We start from the raw sequence: 23,081 nt of genomic DNA on the forward strand, positions 1-23,081 counted from the left end.
GATCTAAGTTTGACCCTATGTTATTTAATATTTTTACTAATGACTTGAATAAAGATCTAAATGTCATATTTATCAGATTTGAAAATGATAAAACCAAGAGGCACAGCTAATAAAATTTTAAGATCTTAACAAGCTAGAATATCAAGCCAAAAGATGAAATTTAATAAAAATAAAGTTTTAGACTTAAATTAAAAGTATATTATAGGGGCAGCTGGGTAGCTCAGTGGAGTGAGAGTCAGGCCTAGAGACAGGAGGTCCTAGGTTCAAACCCGGCCTCAGCCACTTCCCAGCTGTGTGACCCTGGGCAAGTCACTTGACCCCCATTGCCCACCCTTACCAATCTTCCACCTATGAGACAATACACCAAAGTACAAGGGTTTAAAAAAAAAAGTATATTATAATTATAAGTTGTGGGGTGAGAGGCTAAACAGTTTACCTGACAAATATGAAGGTTTTAGTGGACTATATGCTTCATATGATTCATCGATGATATGGCAAATGGAAAACCTAATGTGATCTTAGTTCACATAAGATAGGCATAATGAAATAATGGAGAGAACACTGATCTTAGCCAGAAAGACCTGAGTTCGAACCTGATTATGTGACTCTATATAAGTTAATTAAAACATCAGTGCTCTAGACAGCTAAGTCTAGAGGCTTGCAAAGGAGATGCTTACCTTCAGTGGTAGAGGGTATACTCATCTGAGGAGAATAAAGTAATATTTCTATTTTTTCACATGACTATATATAGCATTTACTTCATCTAAAAATTTCTTGTTCACATATCTTTTGACCTTTTATCAATTAGAGAATGACTTATATTCTTATACATTTGACTCATATCTCTATGTATATGAGAAATGAGGTCTTTATTAGAGAAACATTATAAATTTCTGTATATTTTCTTCCATTCTATTTTTCCCACTGTTTTTCCTATACTTTCTATCCTTTCACCCTGTCCTTCCTCCAAAGTATTTTGCTCCTGACTACCACTTCCTCCAAACCATACTCTCTTCTATCATCTCCCTTCCCCTTCTTTTATTCCTTTCCCTGCCTAATTCCTTGTAGAGTAAGATAGATTTCTGTACCCAACTGAGCATGTATGTTATTCCTTCTTTGAGCCAATTTTGATGAGTATAAAATTGAAGAGTTGTCTGCCTCCCCATCTCTAGTATCTTTTAGCACCTCTTTTATGTGAGATCATTTACTCCATTATACATCTCCCTTCCCCCTTCTTTTAGTGCATCCATCTTTCTCACCCTTTAATTTTTTTTATATATATACCTTCTCATCCTATTCAACTTGCACTTGTGCCCTGTGACTGTGTATACTTCTGTCTTAATAATAACAAAAGTTCTTAGGAGTTACAAGTATCATCTTCCCTTGTAAACAGTTTAATCTTATTGAATTTCTTATGATTTCTTTTCCTATTGCTTTTTTATGCTTTTGAGTCTTGTATTTTAATGTCATATTTCCTATTCAGTTCTTGGACTTCTCATCTGGAATGCTTGAAATTCTTCTTTTTCATTAAATACCATTTTTTCCCCCGAAGGATTATAATCAGTTTTGCTGGGTAGGTGATTTTTGGTTATAATCCTATTCTTTTGCCCTCAGGTATAACTTATTCTAAACCCTGTAATACATTAATGCAGAACCTGCTAAACTTTGTTTTCCTGACTATGGCTTCACAATATTTGAATTGTTTCTTTTAGGCTGCTTATAATATTTTTTCCTTGATCTAGGAGCTCTAGAATTATACTATTCCTTGAAGTTTTAATTTTGGGTTTTGTAAGGGTTAAATTGGGGTTTTGACTAAATAAGAAAATTATAAATTCAATGTTGTGGCCACCAAATTCAAAATACTATCCCTAAGCCAGAAAAAAACTGTTAGCAGCTTTTATTTATAATGAGGAAGAGAAAGAGTTGAAGTATGAAATGTAGGAGGGAAAGGAGTAAGGAGTTGCCTAGTCTACCCTAACTGCTGATCCAATGAAATTCAACTCGTTCCCTGACAAAGTTCGAATCTCCACATGGAAGTCCGAGCCACTCACTAGCAAGCCGATGCAGGATCCAAGGAAAAGAATCTCTTCACAGAACTCGCGCTGAAGTGAGTGTCCCACCAAGTGCCAATAAGCTGAGAGGATCTCCTCCCAGAGCCACCAAGGCAGGAATCTCTCCAAGCCAGAAGTACTGAGGAAAAGTCCCAAGGAGCAGTCCTTCAAAGAAGTCCAAAGGAGAAATGATAAGAACCAGAAGTTCTGGACTTTTTATATTCCTTTTTCCACGTCACTTCCTGTTCCTTCCCCTCTTCACGGACCAATCACAGCTTCCAAATTGCCTAGCCCTGGCCAGAGGAGCAGTGTCTGTGGGATCTACCTCTCATCCTCTGAAAGTGTAAACTCTTATCAAGGGATTCACAAGTTTTGACTGATTGAGTTAAAAGGGTGGAGCTCTCTAAGTTAGTGACTTGTGAATTATCTTACTTGATGTCTAACAAAGTATACTAGTTTATTTCTTAGATAGTGTAGTATAGAGAGAGGGGGTCATATAGTTTTTTCAAGCTTTGGCTGAGTTCTGAAAAAAAGCAGTTAGGGGTTTGGAATCTTGAGGAAAAGGCAGTTGGTTTGAGTCTCCCGTGGAGAGAGGTTGTCTAACCAACTGAGCTGCTTCCTTACCTATCTGTAGTATTGAAATTTAGCCTAGCTTTGAAATATTTACTTAAGAAATTGTTATTTTGGATAAACCCTTTATATCTTCCTTCCCTAATATTATTTCCTACCTTCCCTCCCTTACCTTATATGTCTGTGGAGTTAATAAGGAGAGTAATTAGAGAGGAGTTCAAATCTGTGAAGGGTTAATTGTTATTTGACAATATTAGATATAAAGAAACTAGTCAGTCATCATTTATTTTGTAAGTTGAGTTAAAGGCTGGTCCTTACTCAGACTCCATCTTTGCCTCCATTCCCTCACCTGAGGTTCCTGAGACAACTGTTAGGGCCTTCCTTTGAACCACTTTCCTGACACATCAACCTTTAAAGATAATAAACCCTTTTGTTGTTTCAACAGACTTATTAGTATAATTGGTCATTTAGTTATTTAAGAGAGGGAAGAAGAGGGAAAGAACTAACATACTCTGGGTTTGAAGGGAAGCCGGGGTATCCATCTTGGAGGAAGGTGTAACTTCAAAACAAGTCCCTTCCTGTGAAATTAACTAAACCCTGTTTGTTAATTTCAGTTTAGTCTATTTCCCTCAGCCTGTGTATGAGTCTAAGTCCCAGTCTGTAAAGCCTGCTGTTTTGTCTGTTTAGTTTAATTTCTCCTCTCCCTGAAGGTCTCTGTTTCCCTTCTGTGTTATACTCCTGACTTCAGTCCTATTATATCCTGAATCTCCTTAATCCCAGCCTACCTGTAACCTAGATTACTCACTTAGCAAGTCTCTGACAACCTCCTTCCAAAATTCCCTTATCCCACACACCTTTCCTCAAATTACCCCCATTACAACTGGCGAGCCAAGTCATACGAAACCTACTATCTTCTGAAGAAAAAGAAAATGAATTTCACAAGAATGATTTTTGTATTAAGCAGTCTGTCACTGCTTATTTGGTCTTTTATGCAGGGACTTTATACGTTTTGGCTGATAAAAGTACCAAACTTGATAGAACAATTAATTGAAATCTATGACTATTACAAATGGTTTGCATTCACTTTAGCTGAATGTATATGCTTCATACCAACAGCTGTGGCAATTGTTCTGTCTCTGTGGTATTTTTTGGCAATTTCAAAAGTGGTCCTGACTCATCTGTTTAATTATTATAAGGTATCTTATCCAAAACAAGATAATGATAACAAGGAACTAGTAGAGAACATCAAACTACTGTTCCAAGTGTTGAGGCAAATACATGAAGGAAGGGAACTCGATAAACATACAGTCTTGCAACTAGAAATTGTAGAATCAAAGTTTTTGGGGCAAAAGGAAACAGAGAAAGAACAACCGATTCAGAATGCAGTGGTCTCTGTACTACCAATAGTAGACAGGACTATTGTACAACCTGGAGAGGGGGTGGTGCATGTCAAAACATACAAGGCATTCACTCCTAGTGATATGGAGGTTTTAAAACGCCGTTTTCCTAGATTCTATGAAAAGCCTTATAAAAGTTTAAAAGAATTAAAACGGGTGTTCACACTTTTTAACCCTAGTTTCGACGATGTTGAATTTCTTTTGGGGGAATTTTACACTCCCTCGGAAAAGGAAAAATTCCTGGATGAAACTAGGACAAACCCCAATTTAGAATCATGGCCATTAGTGCATCAAGATCTAGACTTCACTCAACACGCTAACATGAGGTACTTGTTAAGATGCAGGGCTGATCTTATCGAAGCAATGAGATCATTTGCAAAAAGGCCAAATGCTTGGCAGAAATTTGAGAAACTGAGGTAAGGGGAAGAAGAACACCCGAGCAGTTTCCTAGACAGAGTTATTGAAGCAGTAAAAACGATATTAGGACTTAGAGACACTCATGCCCAGGATATGATTGATCATATAAGGAGGCAATTTGTAAAGGGAACTTCAATCCTGATACAAAATTATTTCAGGCAAAGTTGTCCACAGTGGGAATCATTACCACTGGAGGATATTAGGAATCATGCAACGTATATACATGATTCCAAACAGAAAGAAGTGAGAATGGCTAGGCAATCTGATAATGAGAAAGATGAGATCATAGCAGACTTGAAAAGGCAATTGAAGCAATCGAAACGTGAGAAAGAAATTGAAGAGGTGAAGAATTTTGCTCTTCAAACAAGTAGAAATCAATTTAGACAACCTGCCAACAGCACGCCAAAATCAAAATCAGAACCCCGATGCTACTTGTGTGGGAAGATCGGGCACGTGATTCGTTTTTGTAGATATAAGCAACAAATTGATTTTTCAAAACCCAATAATCAAAGAGATAATAGAAAGACATTTTATAATTCAAAATAGGCTAGGAATAATGAATCAAAAGGCTTGATGAAGAAAAACATGAGGATACTTGCTGCAACCATACATGCAAAAAGTACAATCAAACACCTTCGTTAGATGATATGGAGAGATATAACAAATGGGAACGAAACCGAAAAAATCATTATGAATCAAGATTTCTAATTTAAAACCTATCAATCAGTGTAATTTGGGTGTGGCAGAGTCTAAAAGAAATGAGGAAAGCAAAATGAGAAAACTGGGCAAAATAGAAAAAGTGTCTAAAGTAATCTACACAGAGGATACACATAAGTCTGTGGTAGATAATGAGCAATGGGAAGAGATAATGCAAATGCACAAAGAAATCTTTGGCATTAAGGAAGATGATTATATAAGGGATCAGCTTTCTCATTCCATATCACACACATTGGGTGAGAAGCATGAATCAAACCATTGCAAAGAATCACATCAAGAAGATTTGCAAAATGGTTTAGAATCATCAAAAACTAAAATTCCTCTCTTTATTCCAAGTATAAGGCAAAGGTACAGCTTGGATAAAGAACAATAGCCATTTTCAGATGGGCAAAATGACCCTTTGATCTATGTTTCTTATAGTTGCTTTCTCAGAAGTTTTCTTTAAATTTTATTTCTCCACATATAAGTATATATTAGATAAAAGTAAAAAATTTTGCTTCTTATGAAGTTAATTACAAAAAAGAAATATATTTGTCACAATCCTTAGACATATAGAGCCTTTAGATAGTTCCTATAATAGCTATTTTTCTTTTTAAATTTTTAATAGGTGGCTGCAGTAAGTACTGTTGTAAACAGAGGAATACAACCAAAGGCATTTGTGTTCAGGAACTATGATCTTTTTCCTGGATCCAAGTCACACTATTTGGGAGGATGTCATCACAAAGTATGGCAAGCCATTCGAGCATCATCTGCTGCCCCAGGTTACTTTGCAGAATATACACTAGGAAAAGACCTTCATCAAGTAAGCTCTCATTTGGATTATTGTACATTTTAATTTAAGATGGAATTTAAGGGGGCAGCTGGGTAGCAGAGATGGGAGGTCCTGGGTTCAAATCTGGCCTCAGATACTTCCTTGCTGTGTGATCCTGGGCAAGTCACTTAACCCCCACTGCTCTTCTGCCTTAAAACCAATACCAAGGGGCAGCTGGGTAGCTCAGTGGATTGAGAGTCAGGCCTAGAGACAGGAGGTCCTAGGTTCAAATCCGGCCTCAGCCACTTCCCAGCTGTGTGACCCTGGGCAAGTCACTTGACCCCCATTGCCCACCCTTACCACTCTTCCACCTATGAGACAATATACCGAAGTTAAGGCTTTAAAAAAAAAAAAGTAATTTACAAAAAACCAATACCAATTATTAATTCTAAGATGGAAGCTAAGGGTTTTAAAATAAATAAATAAAATGTAATTTTAAAAGGAATTACCAAATTTAAACCCAGAAATTGGGGAAGGGGAAAATGGGAAGAGTGACTGTATCCTTCATAGAGTTTTTATAAGAATATATAATGGCCAGATAACTAAAACATTAATTAAATTTAATAAGCCTGTGAGTTTCACAAGTTATTTTTTTAAACTTGATTCATGTACAATAGGCACATGATCATGTACTTGATTCATGTAAAGAAATGATAAAAAATATGATGTGATGATCAGTGTTTGACTTTGTAGATAGGATATAGGTTTATAGTGAACTCAGTTTCTTGACATCCCAGAGAGATAGTGGACAGACTTGGTGGATGCTTAATTGTTGAATTCTTATTGATTCATTGGCATTTTTTTCCCTCTGTTTCAGTAAACATTTTTCAAAGGTTTTAAATTTCAATTTAATTAGCTCATGAGTTTAAACACCAAATAATTTCTTACACTATAACTAAGATTGAATAGTTGCATGAAATGAAGAATGTGCTTAGATATATAGAAATCTAATAGAACTTCATACCATAAAGTTTTTTCTATCAGTTTCCCCCTTTGTAACATAGACATAGTAATATCTGATTATAGAAGATTAAGGTAATGTCAGTAAAGTATTTGAGCTTTATGATATTTGAAAAGAATTTAGTTTTGTAAAAACAACTTTTTTCTGTAGATTAACATTTGTAATATTGAAAAATTAATATTATACCGAATGTAACATGCTAAATATGATATTTAGAAATTGGTTCGGAAATATAACATTAGTTAAAAAATTTAGGGGCAGCTGGGTAGCTCAGTGTGTTGAGAGCCAGGCCTAGAGACAGGAGGTCCTAGGTTCAAATCCGGCCTCAGACACTTCCCAACTGTGTGACCCTGGGCAAAGTCACTTGACCCCCATTGCCTACCCTTACCAATCTTCCACCTATAAGTCAATACACACAGAAGTTAAGGGTTTAAAATTTAAAAAAAAAAAAAATTTAAAAAAAATTTATTGTGGCCGCCGTTTATAAAAATAATTAACACTTAAGTCTCAAGAATGATAGTAGCTTTTAACAATTTAATTTTAATATAAATATAGTTTGAGAAGGGAAGGAAATTGAAAAAATATTTCCTAGCCTGCCACCCTAATATTACTAGCCCATAAGAGTATCTTTCGCCCCAGACGCCAATGCCAAATCACAGAAAGACAGCCTCCTCTATGATCTCATTTTTTTAGTCTTTTTTTTCTCCATATCACTTCCTTTCCCTCTGCACTGGTCTTCCACATCTTAGGAACCAATCAAAGTCTTTCTGTTTGGAGCATTCTAGTCAAGCTAATGGGCTGGTTCGGATGAGCAGAAAGTTCATGACCTAGGGAGGAAGGGGTTCCCTTTACACATTTGCCCCCTGTGATTCTTTGGGAGATGAGCATGTTGAAATCTCCCAGATTTACATGCCTAGTCTCCCCAAATAATCATTTCATATAATCAGCTTATATCTTTAAAGATCCCTTACTTGAGGTGCATACAATATTATACTTTCTAAGAAGAAATTACAGTAATTTGGGGATAAGAGGGAAATAAAAGAGAGAGAGAGAGCAAAACCAATAACTGGTAAGTGCATTGACAAAAGGCCAATTGGGGGCAATCCCCTTTGGCATAAGAGCTTACATTCTGAGTAAATGTGTTCAACCCTCTTCAGTTTGATTCACTACATCCCAAAGTTCATTCTGGATCCTTTGATGCAGTATGTGGTTTCTTCAGGCTTCTTTATGGTGCCTTCTTCAAAAAGCTCATTTTCTTGATTTGGGGAGTTTTAGTGAGCTTCTTTTCTTGAAATTTCTCTCAAAAAAAATTTAAATCTTGGATTTTACAAAAATTATACATTCCTCTCTGAGGAGGGTACTGTTGGGATAAGAATTTATTTAGGTTATTCTGTCTAGTTAGAAGCAAGGATTTCAGTTCAGAGTAAGGATTTTGTATTTTGCTCTGTTTCCCTTTAAATAGGGAAGACAGAGATATTGGGTGTGGCTCCTTTAAGCCAAGAGGATAAAGATCAGTGAAGGGAAAATTCTGGGCTTTTGTGTTCTCTGGCATCCTGTGAGAACAGAGGTGAATTTTATCTCTCTGAGAATAACAGTTGGTGAAAGTTGAAGATTAAGAAGAAGGAATTTAAGATAATTTAGAAGGCTAAAGAAGAAGAAACTAAGATTGTATTAAATAGTGGAGTGACAGAGGGTTTTTCCTTTCTCAGCACTCTTAAGTGAGAGAGGTTCGACTTTAGGGCCTACTTTCCATAAGACTTTTAGGTTCAGACTCTCAGACTTCTTGAGAAACTGATTGCTGGGTGATTCTCTCAAGTTAAAGAAGATCTTTAATGAATTAAGAACTGCTACTTTGAAGTAGAATATATTCAGCTGAAAGAAAAGGGTGTGTTCTGAAGTTTTTCTCTTTGGATCCACAAGGTAGCACCAGAGAGTAATAGTATCTCTGACAGGCTGAAGTTGGGCAGACAGAAAAGCTGCATTTAGGGTTCTCTGTGAAGGGAAATTTGATAAATTGAGTTTAATAAATTACTTCAATAAGATAAAGATTACTTTAAGTTTAGCTAAATGGTAAATAATTTAAGATAGTGAGTGTAAGTTAAGTTAGGTTTGGCTCCTGTCAAACAGGAAGACACTCCTTGAGGAGTAGATTTTGGTGTGGGTAGTTATTTAGACAAATATTAGTGCTAGGAATATAAGAGATCTCCTTTTTAGTTTTCTATTTCCTACTTTTACTCTCCCTACTCTAAAAGAAAATAAATAAGGTTGGATGAAGTTGCTTCCAGCCTATTCATCCACCACCTGAACCAGCCTGGCTCTGAAAGTTTTCATTTATCAATACAGCTAGAAAATTAAAGCTATCAATATCAACCAGTCAGATCAATTCAGATCAGTTTATATTAATAACAAGTATTATTACAAATTTTAAATTGCCTCATTACATTTGGCAGGCCCAAATCTGTCAGTTATAGAGTTTATTACCTCAACCCCAGCTACATTTATAGCAAAGATTTTATTATAATTATTTCTGTGTTGACCAACACCTGGATCAACCCAGGATACATGATTGACTTATGGGGTATATGAATTAATTCTCAAAAGAAAATCCAAAAACATGAAAAATAAATAAAAAGAGAAAAAATACATTTTGGGGAAAAAACATCAAAATCAAATTGTATATAAAAATTCTGAGTAAGCAAGAATAATCCCGTAACAGGTCCTTGAATCAGGGCCCAATTAAAGTGATTTATGTCTTACAAGCCTGAAGGACAATTATAGCAATATAGCATTTCCCCATTGGTAGCCAGGACTACAGAAAATTGCCATACTATAAAGAGTGAAAAGGGACTAGATTTTGAAGTAAAAGGGAAGTATGGTTCCCTGATCTGATTTTGCCTTCATTCTCAGGGATGGGGAGTCAAAATGACAGCTAAACTGAGGTACTTGTTGGAAATCTGCCACGGGGAAATCCTGCATCAGACGTCAAACAACTGCTTCCTTGAATCTCAAAACAAGTCCTGTCTTGGTGCAGATTTTCATCAATCCCACCAAGATTGGTTGGTCTCCTTGACCTTATGCTTTTTGGCACTGTACAGCAGCTCTTGTGATCCCTTCCTCTGAAATCAGACACAATTATTAGTAACAGTCCCATGAAATTTAATAATTAATAGGAGGTTTCTATAGTCTAAAGCTTTTGGGTATGCATTGATATTAGGACTAATGGATATTTTAAATTTATCCTTTAATATCAAAAAAATGTTAACACTAGTTACATGTATTTCAAGTACCAAAAAATAAGATTAAAGAGAAAATTCAAAGATCCTTTTGCAAATAAAAGGAAAAACAATAACATTTTTAAAAAATTAAAAATTCATACTTCACATTCCATGACAATGTGTCAGCCAAAACTGTGGTCAACTTGTCTATGGACTTTTATGATGGTATTATCTCCAGTCCAATCATAGGAGGAGTAAAAATCAAAATTAAAATAAACAATTACAACATAGGATACAGTTAATCAATATCAATAGAAGGTGCCCTTTTCAGATGTGAGCAGTGCATCCAAGAATCTTTTTCTCCAATTTTGATAGCTGTTGAATTGGTTAACAGGACTTGGAACAGACCTTCCCAGGCAGGCTGAATTTCCCCAGTGCACTAGAAGTTCTTTATGTACATCTTGTCTCCTGGGTGTAGGTCATGGAGTGAGAAGTCTTTAGGTCCTGCTTGTACAGGAGCTCTAAATTCATGGAGTTCTCATAATTTGATCTGTAAGTTGTGTATATAGAAAGCAATAGAATTGTCTCCCCCTAGTAATGATGCATATGCAGGAGAAAAAGGCTTAGCTTGTATAGGGGAATATCCGAAAAGCAAGTCAAATGGTGAGATGTGTAGATCTCCCCTGGGATTGCTTCAAAGATAAAAGAGGGCTAGAGGGAGAACTTTAAGCCATTTTAAGTGAGTTTCATTGGATAATTTTCAAAGCATCGTTTTAAGATCTCTATTCATTCTCTTAACTTGGCCTGAACTCTGGGGATGATATGGTACATGGAATTTGGGAGTGATCACCAAACAAGAATAAATCTGAGACAAAACTAATCAGTAGAATGAGTTCCCCTGTCTGAATCAATACCTACTGGCAGACCTAAGTAAAGAATAATCTCTTTTAAGAGCACGTTGGCAACAAAAGCCACTGTTGCTCAGGCCCTAGGAAATGCTTCTGGCTATCTGGTCAGCTGATCCACTATGACCAGACCAAATTTATAATGGCCAGCCTTTGACATCATGATAAAGTCAATTTGTAAATTCTCAAAAGATGTGTAAGCCAGAGGATGCCCACCAAAAGCTTTGCCATGAAAGGCATGCTAGTTATAGACTTGACAGATGGGGCAAACTGCACACACTTTAGAGGCTATGGTAGTTATACCAGGGGCTATCCATACTCTTTTAACAAAGTCTACAAAGCCCTGGGTGCCAAAGTGACCATATTTGTGAATGGATAAGCAAGTTTGGTGATAAAAACTTCAAGGGAGTAGGGGCTTTCCTTTAGATGATAGCCTTACTCCCTTGATCTGTTTTGCTTTAAACTTTTGCTTCCATTTTTCCACTTACTGTCCATTATAAGGGAGGGATAAATTTGAGTCATTACTAGTTGCCAAAATTAAAATTAATTCAGGTCCTCCTGAGGCAGTGAGCTTTGCTCCAGTATCTACCCAGTGGTTCCCTCTAGAAACAGGGTCAGTTCCACCTGTTTGGGCAGAGCAGTGAACTATAGCTAGGGCTTCAGGTAGCTGGAGAGCAGAACAAACTTCATTAATGATTTCTGCATTTGCAATATATTTTCTAGATGAGGTTAAAAAAACCCCTTTGGAGCCATAGCATACCCACTGCATGACATATTCCAAATGCATATCTAGAGTCTGTGTAAATTGTTGCCTTCTTATCTTTGGCATTTAAACAGGTATGTTTTAGAGCTATCAGTTCTACACCTTGAGCCCTTATATTTGAGGGCAGTGAAAATGAAGGCAAATATATTCCTGGAACTTTCATGAATAGGAATTGAGAAGAATGCTGAGCACAGATCTACCACAATAAAATATGTGGCTGTGCTGGGTATAAAGGAGATAATTGTGGCTGGGTTGGGAACCACAGAGTGTCTTTTTATGACATGATTATTTACAGCCCTTAAATCCTATACAAATCAATATACAGATTTTCCATCTGCGCCTAACTTTGGCTTTTTTTTTTATAGGTAGAATAGGTGTATCATATTCAAATTTGCATGGAATTATTATTCCTTTCTCAATTAATCTATCACTGGGGTAATTCCCTCAATTGCCTCTTTTGATAGGGGATACTGAGGAATGGAAGAAGGTGGATCACCTTCTGTCTTAATTTGAACAGGAGCAGCTGATTTGAATAGGCCTACATCGGAAGAAGATGTGGCCCAGAGAGATTCAGGTATATCAGCTGGGATTTCAAATGTGGGAGGTTCTTTTACCTCCTGACTGTCTAAAAGAAATACAGAAAGCAAATTTAAGAATTCCTCAGGTAATTCTAGCATCATAGAGCCAACTTGAGATCATGTTATTGTGGCTCTAAGTTTGCATAAAAGATCTCTCCCTAACAAATTTATAGGGCAGGCATTAAAAGGAAAGAATGTCCTACTGAGAGGAGTCCCAGAGAGACACCATTCAAAGGGAAAGCTTTGGGACTTTTAGAAGTGCTTCTGATACACCTACTACATTTAAAGAGCCAATAAATTGCATTCAGAATCAGGTTTACTCGCCAGTAATGATCTGGAAGCCCCAGTGTCTAGGAGGCAATCATAATACATGTTCCCAACCTTTAGAGTTACATGAGGTTCATTATTATATTAGGTGGGGGAGAATGGACTGCAATAACTGATGTTAAAACATCAGGGCCTGGGAAATCAAAAGTTTCATTTTCTGATTCCAGAGCCCTTCCCTCTGCCCTTCACACACCCCCTCCCCCTGCCCATAAGGGGTAAAAAGGGGTTTTTGTTGGATGAATATTAAAAGGTTTGGTCTCCAAGGAATTGAATAAATATCAGTTCCTAATGAGAAAACCTCAAATCAAAAATGACTTTTTTTTTTCAAGTGAGAAGAGAGAGAGAAAGTAAGAAAATTAGATAGAGAATAAGATAATTAACACACTAAGTAATTTGCCCCAATCCCTGGTTCAACCCAGGCAGGTCTAACTATTCCTCAGTCAGAAAAGGCTCAGCTTTGAGCTGAGAGTCTGAGGGCCAAAGGTAAATAACACAAGGCCTCTCTTGAAAAGAGAGTTCCTTCAGAGAAATGCAGAAAAGATCAGTCTTTACACTCAACACTTGTAGTTCCAAGGGAGAGATTAGATTAAGAGTAGTCTCACCTAGTCCAAGGTCTCAGTCAGCTCTCCTTCATGTCCAAGCCACAAAGAAGAAGAGCTACAGGAAGTTGTTACTACATTTTAAAAGAGCTTCTTTTTTGTCACTTCCTGTGCCTTCTTCCTAGTTTACGTGTCCAATCACAACAGATGCTTTGCTTAGGACTGCTCTGGCCGGCAGGGGGGAGAGGGGCATCAGTCAATTCTGATTCATCACCCATTCTTACACACATGGGTCACAGACTTCCCACTTGAGAATTAAGTGGGGTTGTTTTCACCTTTGGTAATTAAATCTAAGAATGGACAGGGTAGATTTAATCTCATTATCATACACCCCCCACACCTTCATAAAGATCCTTGGCTCCCTAGTGTTCCACCTCCTACTTAAACTAATGTTAGAGACATGTGGAGGTTCAGGAAAGGCCTTAAAGAAGGGCAGACTTCTAGGAGTAAGATAAGACTAAACTTTCCTAATTTAGCCCAATAATTAATACCTTCAAATAAAAAAGACTGAGCTGAACTTATTAACTTCCTCCAATTCTCTGGGATTCTGGGCTGCAAGATGGTAGTTTGTGAAAGGAGTTAGAAAAGTGAAAGCCCTGAAGAGGTTAATTGTTGCTAAAAGAACACCTGGCTTACCAGGCTGCAGCAAGTAATGGCTATCCAGCTTTTTTCAGTTTAAGAGGAGAAAATGGGATTTAGACCTCACCCTTCTGTACCGAAAAAACAAGGTGCTTCCAGACGCTCTCAGACTCTCCAGCAGTGGTTGGGAGGCAGCAGCGGCCGGGAGCAAGGGGAGTGGTGCAGATGGTCAAAGGGGCAGGAAGTGGCAGGAGGTGGCGAGACTTCTAAAGTTTTATAGTATCAGACCAACGGCTATGGCCTTCAAGCTAATCTGTCCTTTTGTCTATTTCAAAAACTGCTCTACCAACTTAGAGTGGAGTAAAAACTCCAAGCTCCAGAATTGGCTACTAATGAATTGACTTAAGGAGAGTAAAAAATGAAGAAAATTGAAGAATATTGAGAGTAATCATCAAAACCTTTCTGGTCTGCCAAATGTAATATTTAAAAATTAATATTTTACCAAATGCAGTATGCTAAATGTGATATTTAGGAATTGATTTGGAAATATGATATTAGTTTAAAAATTATTGTGGTTGCAAGGAAGAATTGGTATAATTTATGAGAAATCCTATAAGAGTTACTGAGATATTTTCCCTTTGTATATATTTTCTCACCTTCCACAGTTTGAGGAGGCAATATCTATGAATTTTATTTGTTCACATAGTTTATCTACAGATTTAATTTGAAATTTTGTTAAATATATTTCAGTACATTTTTAAATCTATAACAACTTGATTGCTAAAAAAAAGAAAAAGAATGTGTAAGCATTGTTCATATTTCTTTATCTGTTTTTATCAAGAAGCTCCTAAGCTGGAGCTGCAAGTTGAAGTAATTTTCCTGCATAAAGTCCTACCCCAACCCCAAATTTTAGCTTCTAAAATGGAATAAATTATATAAGTAATATGTGGATTTAAATATGATTTCCAGATCACATTTCATATTTAATGGAAAAAAAACTTTGGGTTCTGGGAAGAAGATTTCATTGCTGGTAATTAAATGTTTCTTTCTAAAACATTGAATATCAAATTAGATATACATAAAATAATTATTAGGTGAAACGTTTTTCTATATGGAAAATAGTAAGTTTAGTTTCCTTTATTTTGACTTCAACCAATCTCATTCTTCTTTGATCCTGTGGCTAGAATAAAAAATCTTGCATGTATCCAAGACACAAAGAACTCTCCAAAGTTTTATAAAACTTTGACTGTTTACTTCTTCATGATACCCAGGAGTACAAGGGACGGACCTAGCCAGGATTGCTAATAATAAGGAATAACGAGGAACTGAAGTGGATAACCTAGGGCAGCAGTTTCCAAAGTCCCTCCCACCCCCCGCCTTTCACTTTTTTTATGACAATCTGCAAAAAAACTAACTTCAAAAATTAAGCAATAAAAAATTTAAAGTATCAATTTTAATAAATTTAAAACTATATTCATTTTTTAGTTATTTCAAAAAATTTTAAGCTTATGGGTTCTTTTTGGAAACTAGTTTGGGATCACTAAATAATATACTAGATTTACTAAAATTACTGCAGCTTAGAATTTAACAGCTATCATGGTAATTTTAATTTCCACCCAAAGATTATTTAACTTCATTTATATAGTTCTCATCCAACTGCTGTAAGTAGTTTGATGGCCCAGTTCATATATCATATTCCTGACGTACTGGTGGCAGATCACATCCAGCTTAATGTTTGACATACATCAACTCAAATTTGACCTCATTCACATATTCTATATCAAATAATAGCTGAGCTACATTCACTGTCAATTGGAGCAAATTCTCAATGTTAGTCTTGTTTTTGTTAACTTTGATTTGAAATCTGTTCTTATTTGATATAAAACATATAATAATGAAGAATTATGCTAGAAAATGTTTAATCATTTTGGCACTACTATCTGCCCCCTAGATCTGGAAACCTCTGTTCCTAGGGCATGTTAATGAAACAAATATTAAGAGCATAAATACCAGTTTATCACTGTAGTTGATGACAAAGAAGAGCTTCAGAAGGCATCTGGGTGGCTCAGTGAATTGAGAGCCAGGCCTAGAGATGGGAAGGCCTGGGTTCAAATCTGACCTGTCTGATTTCTAAGCTCTGTGACCCTGGGCAAGTCACTTAACCACCATTGCCTAGCTCTTACCACTCTTCTGCCTTAGAACTAATACACAGTATTAGTTGACTCCAAGACAGAAGGTAAGAGTTTAAAAAAGAAAGAAAGAAAGAAAGGGCTTCAAAAAGCCTTACTCAGTAGTAAAAGCCCTACTACACAGCCTGTCCTAATTCTGCCTTACTTCTAGAACCTTTCCTTTGTTGATTAGTTCCAATTTATCTTGTATGTAGTTTGTTTTTAGACTATGAGCTCCTTGAAGGAAGCGAGTTTTCCTCCTCTTATATCCCCAACACTTAGCACAGTGCCTGTCTCATAGAATGGGCTTAAAATGTTTGTTCACAGATTGATTTAGTAAGATTCAGAAGGATGAGTTTTTATGATCTTTACCAAGCCATTGAAATGAATACCTTATATAAAAAATATAGGGAAGGAGTTCCTTCAAGAAATTAGTTTAAGGAGTTTATTCACCAGTAAGCTCTCTCTATCAGTAAAATCATAGAGCTTCCCATAAAGAAAAAACTTCCATACACATATTTAATTTTGTGTCTTTTTACTAGGAAAGTTTCAATGCTTAATAAATAATTAAACACAAAATACTTTTGCCTATATGTGATTTGTTATGTAGCATTAGATATGACAGATTGAGAATGTGCAACTAAATTTAAAATAATCTAAAAGCAGTTTCATTTTATGAGGAAAATTTTGCTTTATTTGATAACTGTATTTTTCTGTTAATCTTGTGTAGAATCTAAAATAACCTTTAAAATGTGCCTTTAAAAAGTAATTCTTCTCATTTCAATAGTTTGAACAAGATATTGAGAGTGATCCAGGATGAGTTCAAAGGGCTTTTGTAAATAAAAATGAAGGCTCAATAAGAAACTTACTCATTAGACGGGTACATTTTCACATGATTTATTTTTTCATTGCATCTGTAGTATTTCAAAAGAAGAGGGACCAACACAGAAATTCTCCTTAGATAAAACTGTGTTAAATCATTTTTTCTTAAAACCACTATACTTTTTAGCATTCATCTGTGGTTTAGGAGGCTGTTCTTAATCTTATTCAAAAGATATCTTTGTTTTCATGTTTTCTAATGATTCTACTTGTAAATAAATTTCATTTTCTCAACATGTTTTGTTTTAAATTATTAACTTTCAGGATGGAGGTTTGCTTCTAAATAATCCTACAGCTTTAGCAATGCATGAGTGCAAGTGTCTTTGGCCAGATACCCCATTACAATGTATAGTATCCCTGGGCACTGGGCGTTATGAAGGGGATGTGAGGAGCTACAGTAGTATGACAGCAACAAGCTTGAGAAGCAAACTGTCAACGGTTATCAGCAGCGCCACTGATACGGAAGGTTAGTGCTTGTCGTTTTCTGTGCTTCTCTTGCACATATACTGATTCTCACACCCACAAGCTGGTGGAGTACACAGTTAAGTCACTTAATCTCTCAGTGATCCAATCCAGACCATTCCGTAGGTTCTAGGCTCCAGCTGAGTCACCTATCTCTATCAGTGGAGGGAGTTTTTATAGAGAGAACTCCCCATGATGATAGCATAATGTTGTTAAAAAAATAAACAAAAATGCCAGGTAGAGAGGGAGGGGGGCATAGAAGTCAGAAAGCTGGAGGGATATTTGAGGAGGAAAACCAGGACTACCTTTCTAACTGGATTCCCTTTATGGGTCTGATGATCATATCATAACTCTTAATTACAGACAGAATAGAGCAATGAACTAACCAGTGATAACCAACATATCTACCCATCCAGCCCTTGTCTTTCTCCTGTGCTTCAGGCCCACAGCACCAGCTGCCTATTGGACATCACAAACTGGCCGTCCTGCCTCAAGGCTCCCCCCTTAAATGCATTCTGCACATTCTTCGTGCGTGCATATCCGACCTTGTCCCTCCCACTCTCAGCAAACTCTCGTCTCCTTTTGCCTTTAGAATCAAATAGAAACTTCTCCATTTAGTTTGTAGACCCTTGGCAACCTTTACCTAACTTATCTTTCCAACTCATGACACATGAATCCTCTTCCTACACTCTGCAGACTAGCCAATCTGTCCTTTTCTCTGTTGAGTGGCTGTATATTCCGTGCCCCATCTCTGTCTTTGTACTGGCCAACCCCTTTGCTTGGAATACTGCTACCTCACCTAATTCCTCCACCTTTCTCCATTGAGGAAGCCTTTTCTGATAGTCCCCGCTGCCATCCCTAACTTCTTTTTGTTTAAATACATTTTACTTTTCTCATTCTATATATACTTACATCCTAGGCATGTTTCCATATACTACTGTGTGATGGACCACTCGGAGCTGGAAAGCCAATTCACTTTCTTTAATAAAAACATATTCAATAAGCATTCCACAAAACAATGAAAGCAGATAAAAGAAGCCTGCGAGGAAATAAAAGCAGTCCACAAGGAAGTTTACTGGGGTCTTAGGGTCTCCCTTCTAGAGTCCTAAATCTCTGGCCCAGCCCAATCAGTTCTGAGGCAAAGTTAACTCAGACTAGTTTAACTACTCTTGGCTTGAAATAGTGTCCTGGTCCATAGCTGCTAACATATATATATATATATATATATATATATATATATATATATATATAATTAATGTCTCACCTACTAGGTAATATAAGCTCCTTGAGAGGTGGGATTATGTCATTCTTTGTATTTGTGTCTCTAATGCTCTAGTACAGGCCCTGGCACATAGAGACACAAATCAGGGACAGTTTCAAGTCATAGAAAAACAGAATTCAAGATAGAGATGAGGGCTACCCAGAAGAGGAATGAGAGTCAAAGCTTAGCTTTGAAAGATGAGCGTTCTGAGTTAGGAATACATTCTGGGTATGAGGGCTATGTGCCTGGTAATGTAATAATGCCATAGAGCAAACTAGAATGAAAATGCCATGAGTTTCCAATTTGTATCCTTGTTCATTTTGTCATTCTATTCTTATTCCCCCCTAAATTCATCTTTTGCATAATTCAAAATAGTTACAATTTTTAAAAGGAATATATAAATTCTCTTTTGAAGAGCCTTTCTAATAGCGTTTCTTTTAAATTGATTCTTAAAATATTGGTAATTAAAGTATAAGTGGTGAAATAAGCAGAACTTTCATAGATGAAAAAGTAAAAGTAATTAATAGACAGTCATTTAGGAAGTTTAATTTTTTAACTTGTATTTCTTTTTGTTTTTAAACAGAAGTCCACATAATGCTTGATGACTTTTTACCTCCTGACACTTATTTTAGAATCAACCCTGTAATGCGTGAAAACATACCTTTGGATGAAAGTCGAAATGAAAAACTTGACTGCTTACAGTCGGAATCGATACAGTATTTAGAGCGGAATGAAGAAAAAATGAAAAAACTAACAAAAATATTAACTCAAGAAAAAACAACTCTACAGAAAATGAATGATTGGCTAAAATTAAAATCAGATATGTATGAAGGTTTTCCATTTTCGTCTAAATTGTGAAAAAAATTTGCATGCACTATACTAAGTGTAAAACCTATTTTAAAAGAACTACTAGTATTTTGAAGAATTGATGCATATACATATACAAATTAACTTTATAATATGTGTTAGTTATAGAATATGCTGGAAAAAACACTGCCCAGACCAGTATGAACAGTTTAGAGTGTTCGGCACAAAATTTATATCAGAATTAGCTTTTTCTGATGTTAATAATTGTATGAGCTTTAGAAACTTACCTGTTGTACTGTTTTGTTTTAGTAAACACAGTGGCATTTTGGTTTTTGTTAAATTTTGTGCCAAACAAAAGACACTGAAAAATATTAGAACACTCTATTTTTGCTTTAAGGTATCATAATCATGTTGAATTTATTTGAACAGTATGGGGTTTTTTTAGTGGAAAATCAAAACTTTTTCCTGATGATCTATTCTAATATAATTTCACATTCTTCATCACCTATTATTACCTTCTTCATTGCCTTTCAGTTTAATAATCTCTTAATGGATGTATGACAACAGAATTTTGCTTCTGTCAGAGTACTTTACAAAAGATAAAATTATTAATTTTATCTCCTAAAATATACTTATATCATCAAAGTGTTTGGTTCAAGAAGCATATCATTGAGCTACCAGTACTTTTCTGAAATTTCAAAATACTGTATGCTACCTTTTCTAGATCAGCTCTAGCTTGTCCTTCATTGTTTGAGAATTAATCCTTTGACTTCTTTGAAAAAAATATTCTTATCAAAATAACAAAATAAATTCCTGAATCTGTTCCAGAAAGGCTAATGTTATTATTTTTTTTTAATGTCAGCAGCATTCAGATGTTTTGTAGGAGTAGAGCTGATTGACTGTTCCCAGGAAAGGCAGAATTCATATCAGTTATTACATGAATAACAACTTATATTGATGTAGTACTCCTAAAATTTGCAGAGTTTGCATGCATTATCTCAGATAAAGCTCAAAACAGTCCTTTGGGATTATATGGTATTATCCTCATTTGAGCGAGAAAGAAATTGAATCTCAGAGATATTGTGACTGATAGCTAGTGAATATTATGAATGGGATTTGATACAGTTCCAGATTTTACCAGGAATTAAGATAGTGCTAACTGAAACTTAAGACATCCTTATTGCTGCTGATCTATCTACATTCTATTTTCCTTTTTCTCAAAATTTGTCATGGAAATTTTACATGGATTTCAAAAGCATGCCCCAGGGAAAATTTAGGAAGGATAACTTGGTTGTTCTATTCAGCTGCATATGGAACCCCAGGCTACCTCCTGAGTTTCATGGATATCTTGTTTAGAATGCAGGACCTGTATTGACTGTATGACAAGAATAATCTGAAGCAAAGCAGACCTCAAAGTGAACAGAGTGGTGATGGTGTGTACTTCCTTTGTCCAGGATCCACATCTCTTTTACTTTTCCTGCAAACTATCTTAAATGATAATTTGCTAGGGAGGGAGATTATAAGGAGGAAGATTTCAGCTCAATATAACTAGGAACTAATTAATTGTAGCTAATTTCATTTCCAGACTACTCTGAATCTAATAAGCACTTTAAGGGGAACTTGATCCTGTAGCAAAAATTAAGATTTTGGGAAGCAAATGTTGCTAAATTATCAACATAGACTGCTTTGGGGGAAATAATTCAAGGAGTTACATACCAAGATAGCTGTAAAATAGAGAACTATTGAAGTTTAGCAAATAATGGCATACTCAACAAATTGGCCAGCATGTTAGCTAAAGAATGTGTCTTCCCCACAATAATCTTCACCTCCCCCCCAAAACCTGATATAAATTACACATTTTGAATTTATTATCTTTCTCTGAAAGACATGCCTTTCTTCTCAACTTTTCTATGTTGGTGGCACCATCTTCCTCGTAGGCCACACAGACCTGCCAGAGTAAAACCTCAGTTATCTCTGGGAGCAGCATGGTATTGTGGGAAGAATACTGACTCTGAAAGTAAAAGAATTTATCTCTGATACTTAGAACCTGTGTGAACCTTGACAAACCATTTAGCTTTCCTATGCTTTTGTTTCTTTACCTGTAAAAAAAAGGAAAGAATTGGAATCAGTGTTGTCTGAGGTCCCTTCCTGCTCTAGTTATATGATCCTGTGATTTCCTAGTCCCTCACCTGGGACGCCCATCCAATTTGGCATAAGGCTCTCTTGATTTCCCTTCCATATCTCTTGCATGTGTCCCTTTGTCTGTGCTCACTTCAGTTCAGTCCCTCATCACCTCATGCCTGGCCTTCTCTGTTCTCCTGTCTTATGTATCTCCAGGCTTTATCTGACCCATCTTTCAGACAAGTACAAAAATCATCTTAAGGCACAGGACTGACCATGTCATTTCTTGCATTGCCTAATTGCCCTACAACAAAATTTAGATTTCTTACCTAGGCATTTTATAACCCCCATCAACAGGGCCCTAGCCTACCTTGCCAGTTCCATCAGGTACTCCATTTTCCAGCCAAAACTTTGACTGATCCCAGCTCATCTCCTTGCATCCTGAGGAAACTTAGAATAAATGCACCAATTATCATCACTACCTTCTGAAATTCTCTTCAGCTTAGGTACCATCTCGACAATGTTGTGCTTTGCTGAGAATGCCTAAAATTTTTCTTTCATTGTCTCCATCACACTCTGCCTTCTGTTCAATTAATGTTTATAAATACATGTCTTATCTCTTCCATTGGACAAGAAGATATTGATGGGGTCAGGTCATTTTTTTTCACTTCTATATTATTCACAGTGCCTCATACATAGTACACTTAATACATTTTGGATTGAATGGCAGTCATTACATAATTATTTACATAAGAAAAGATTGATATTACTAGGTAGAAAGGAACACATTTAGTGTTTTCTTAGAACTTAGAATTCTTTTTCACCTGTGAGATTTATCCTTTGTTCTACTGCAGTGATTTTAGTTTTCAGAGTAGCATTATGTTGTAGTCAAAAAATTGCTACACCTCAAAGTGTTCTGGATTTTGGTCCTGACTCTAGCTAAGCCTTAGGGTAATTTTGTGATTTTGGAAAAGTCATTTGAACTCTCTAGGTCTCAGCTTCTTGATCATCAACATGAAGATGTTGATCTAGGTCTAAAATGCCTTTAACGTGAATGTGGAAGACAGATTCTGCAAAGTAGGAGTAGAAACTTTGGAGTGGAACCAAAAAAAAACAAATTGTAAGTTACAAATGGCTTTTCAGCTTTAAGAAGCAGAGAAGTATATACTACTCTTTTGGGGAAAACTGAGTTTCCTTGCTAAGATTTGTGAAAATCTATAAGAATAAAATTATCTGTGGTGATTGAAAACATCAAGGTAAATATTTCAGAATTCTTAATAAATTATTCATTGACATGGTTGACAATTTTATTCTTTATATTCAGAGCCTATTCTTTCTGATTAATAAAATGTTAAGCCTGAGTAAATTATACAATCCTGCACTTTCTCATTAATTTCTGTCTTGGTGAAATCAGGTCAAAATTAAATCAAGGACATCCTTGAGAAGGGAAAAAAATGTTACAATAAGGCAACTGAAGAGTATGAAAGGAGAGA

General features: G+C 36.1%; 1 protein-coding gene across 1 annotated transcript in view; it reads left to right on the top strand.

Moving 5' to 3' along the window:
• The window catches only part of PNPLA8 (patatin like phospholipase domain containing 8), a 46,125-nt gene extending 25,831 nt beyond the window's left edge, over window positions 1-20,294 (top strand). The window contains 3 exon segments of the mRNA XM_044678657.1: window positions 5,760-5,768; window positions 17,202-17,403; window positions 19,244-20,294. Of these exon segments, the coding sequence (XP_044534592.1) occupies window positions 5,760-5,768; window positions 17,202-17,403; window positions 19,244-19,518 (486 nt within the window). The 3' untranslated portion in view covers window positions 19,519-20,294.
• Window positions 20,295-23,081: the final 2,787 nt, after the last annotated feature.

The sequence above is a fragment of the Gracilinanus agilis genome, chromosome 5 (assembly GCF_016433145.1).
Source record: "Gracilinanus agilis isolate LMUSP501 chromosome 5, AgileGrace, whole genome shotgun sequence".
NCBI classification, from domain to species: Eukaryota; Metazoa; Chordata; class Mammalia; order Didelphimorphia; family Didelphidae; genus Gracilinanus; species Gracilinanus agilis.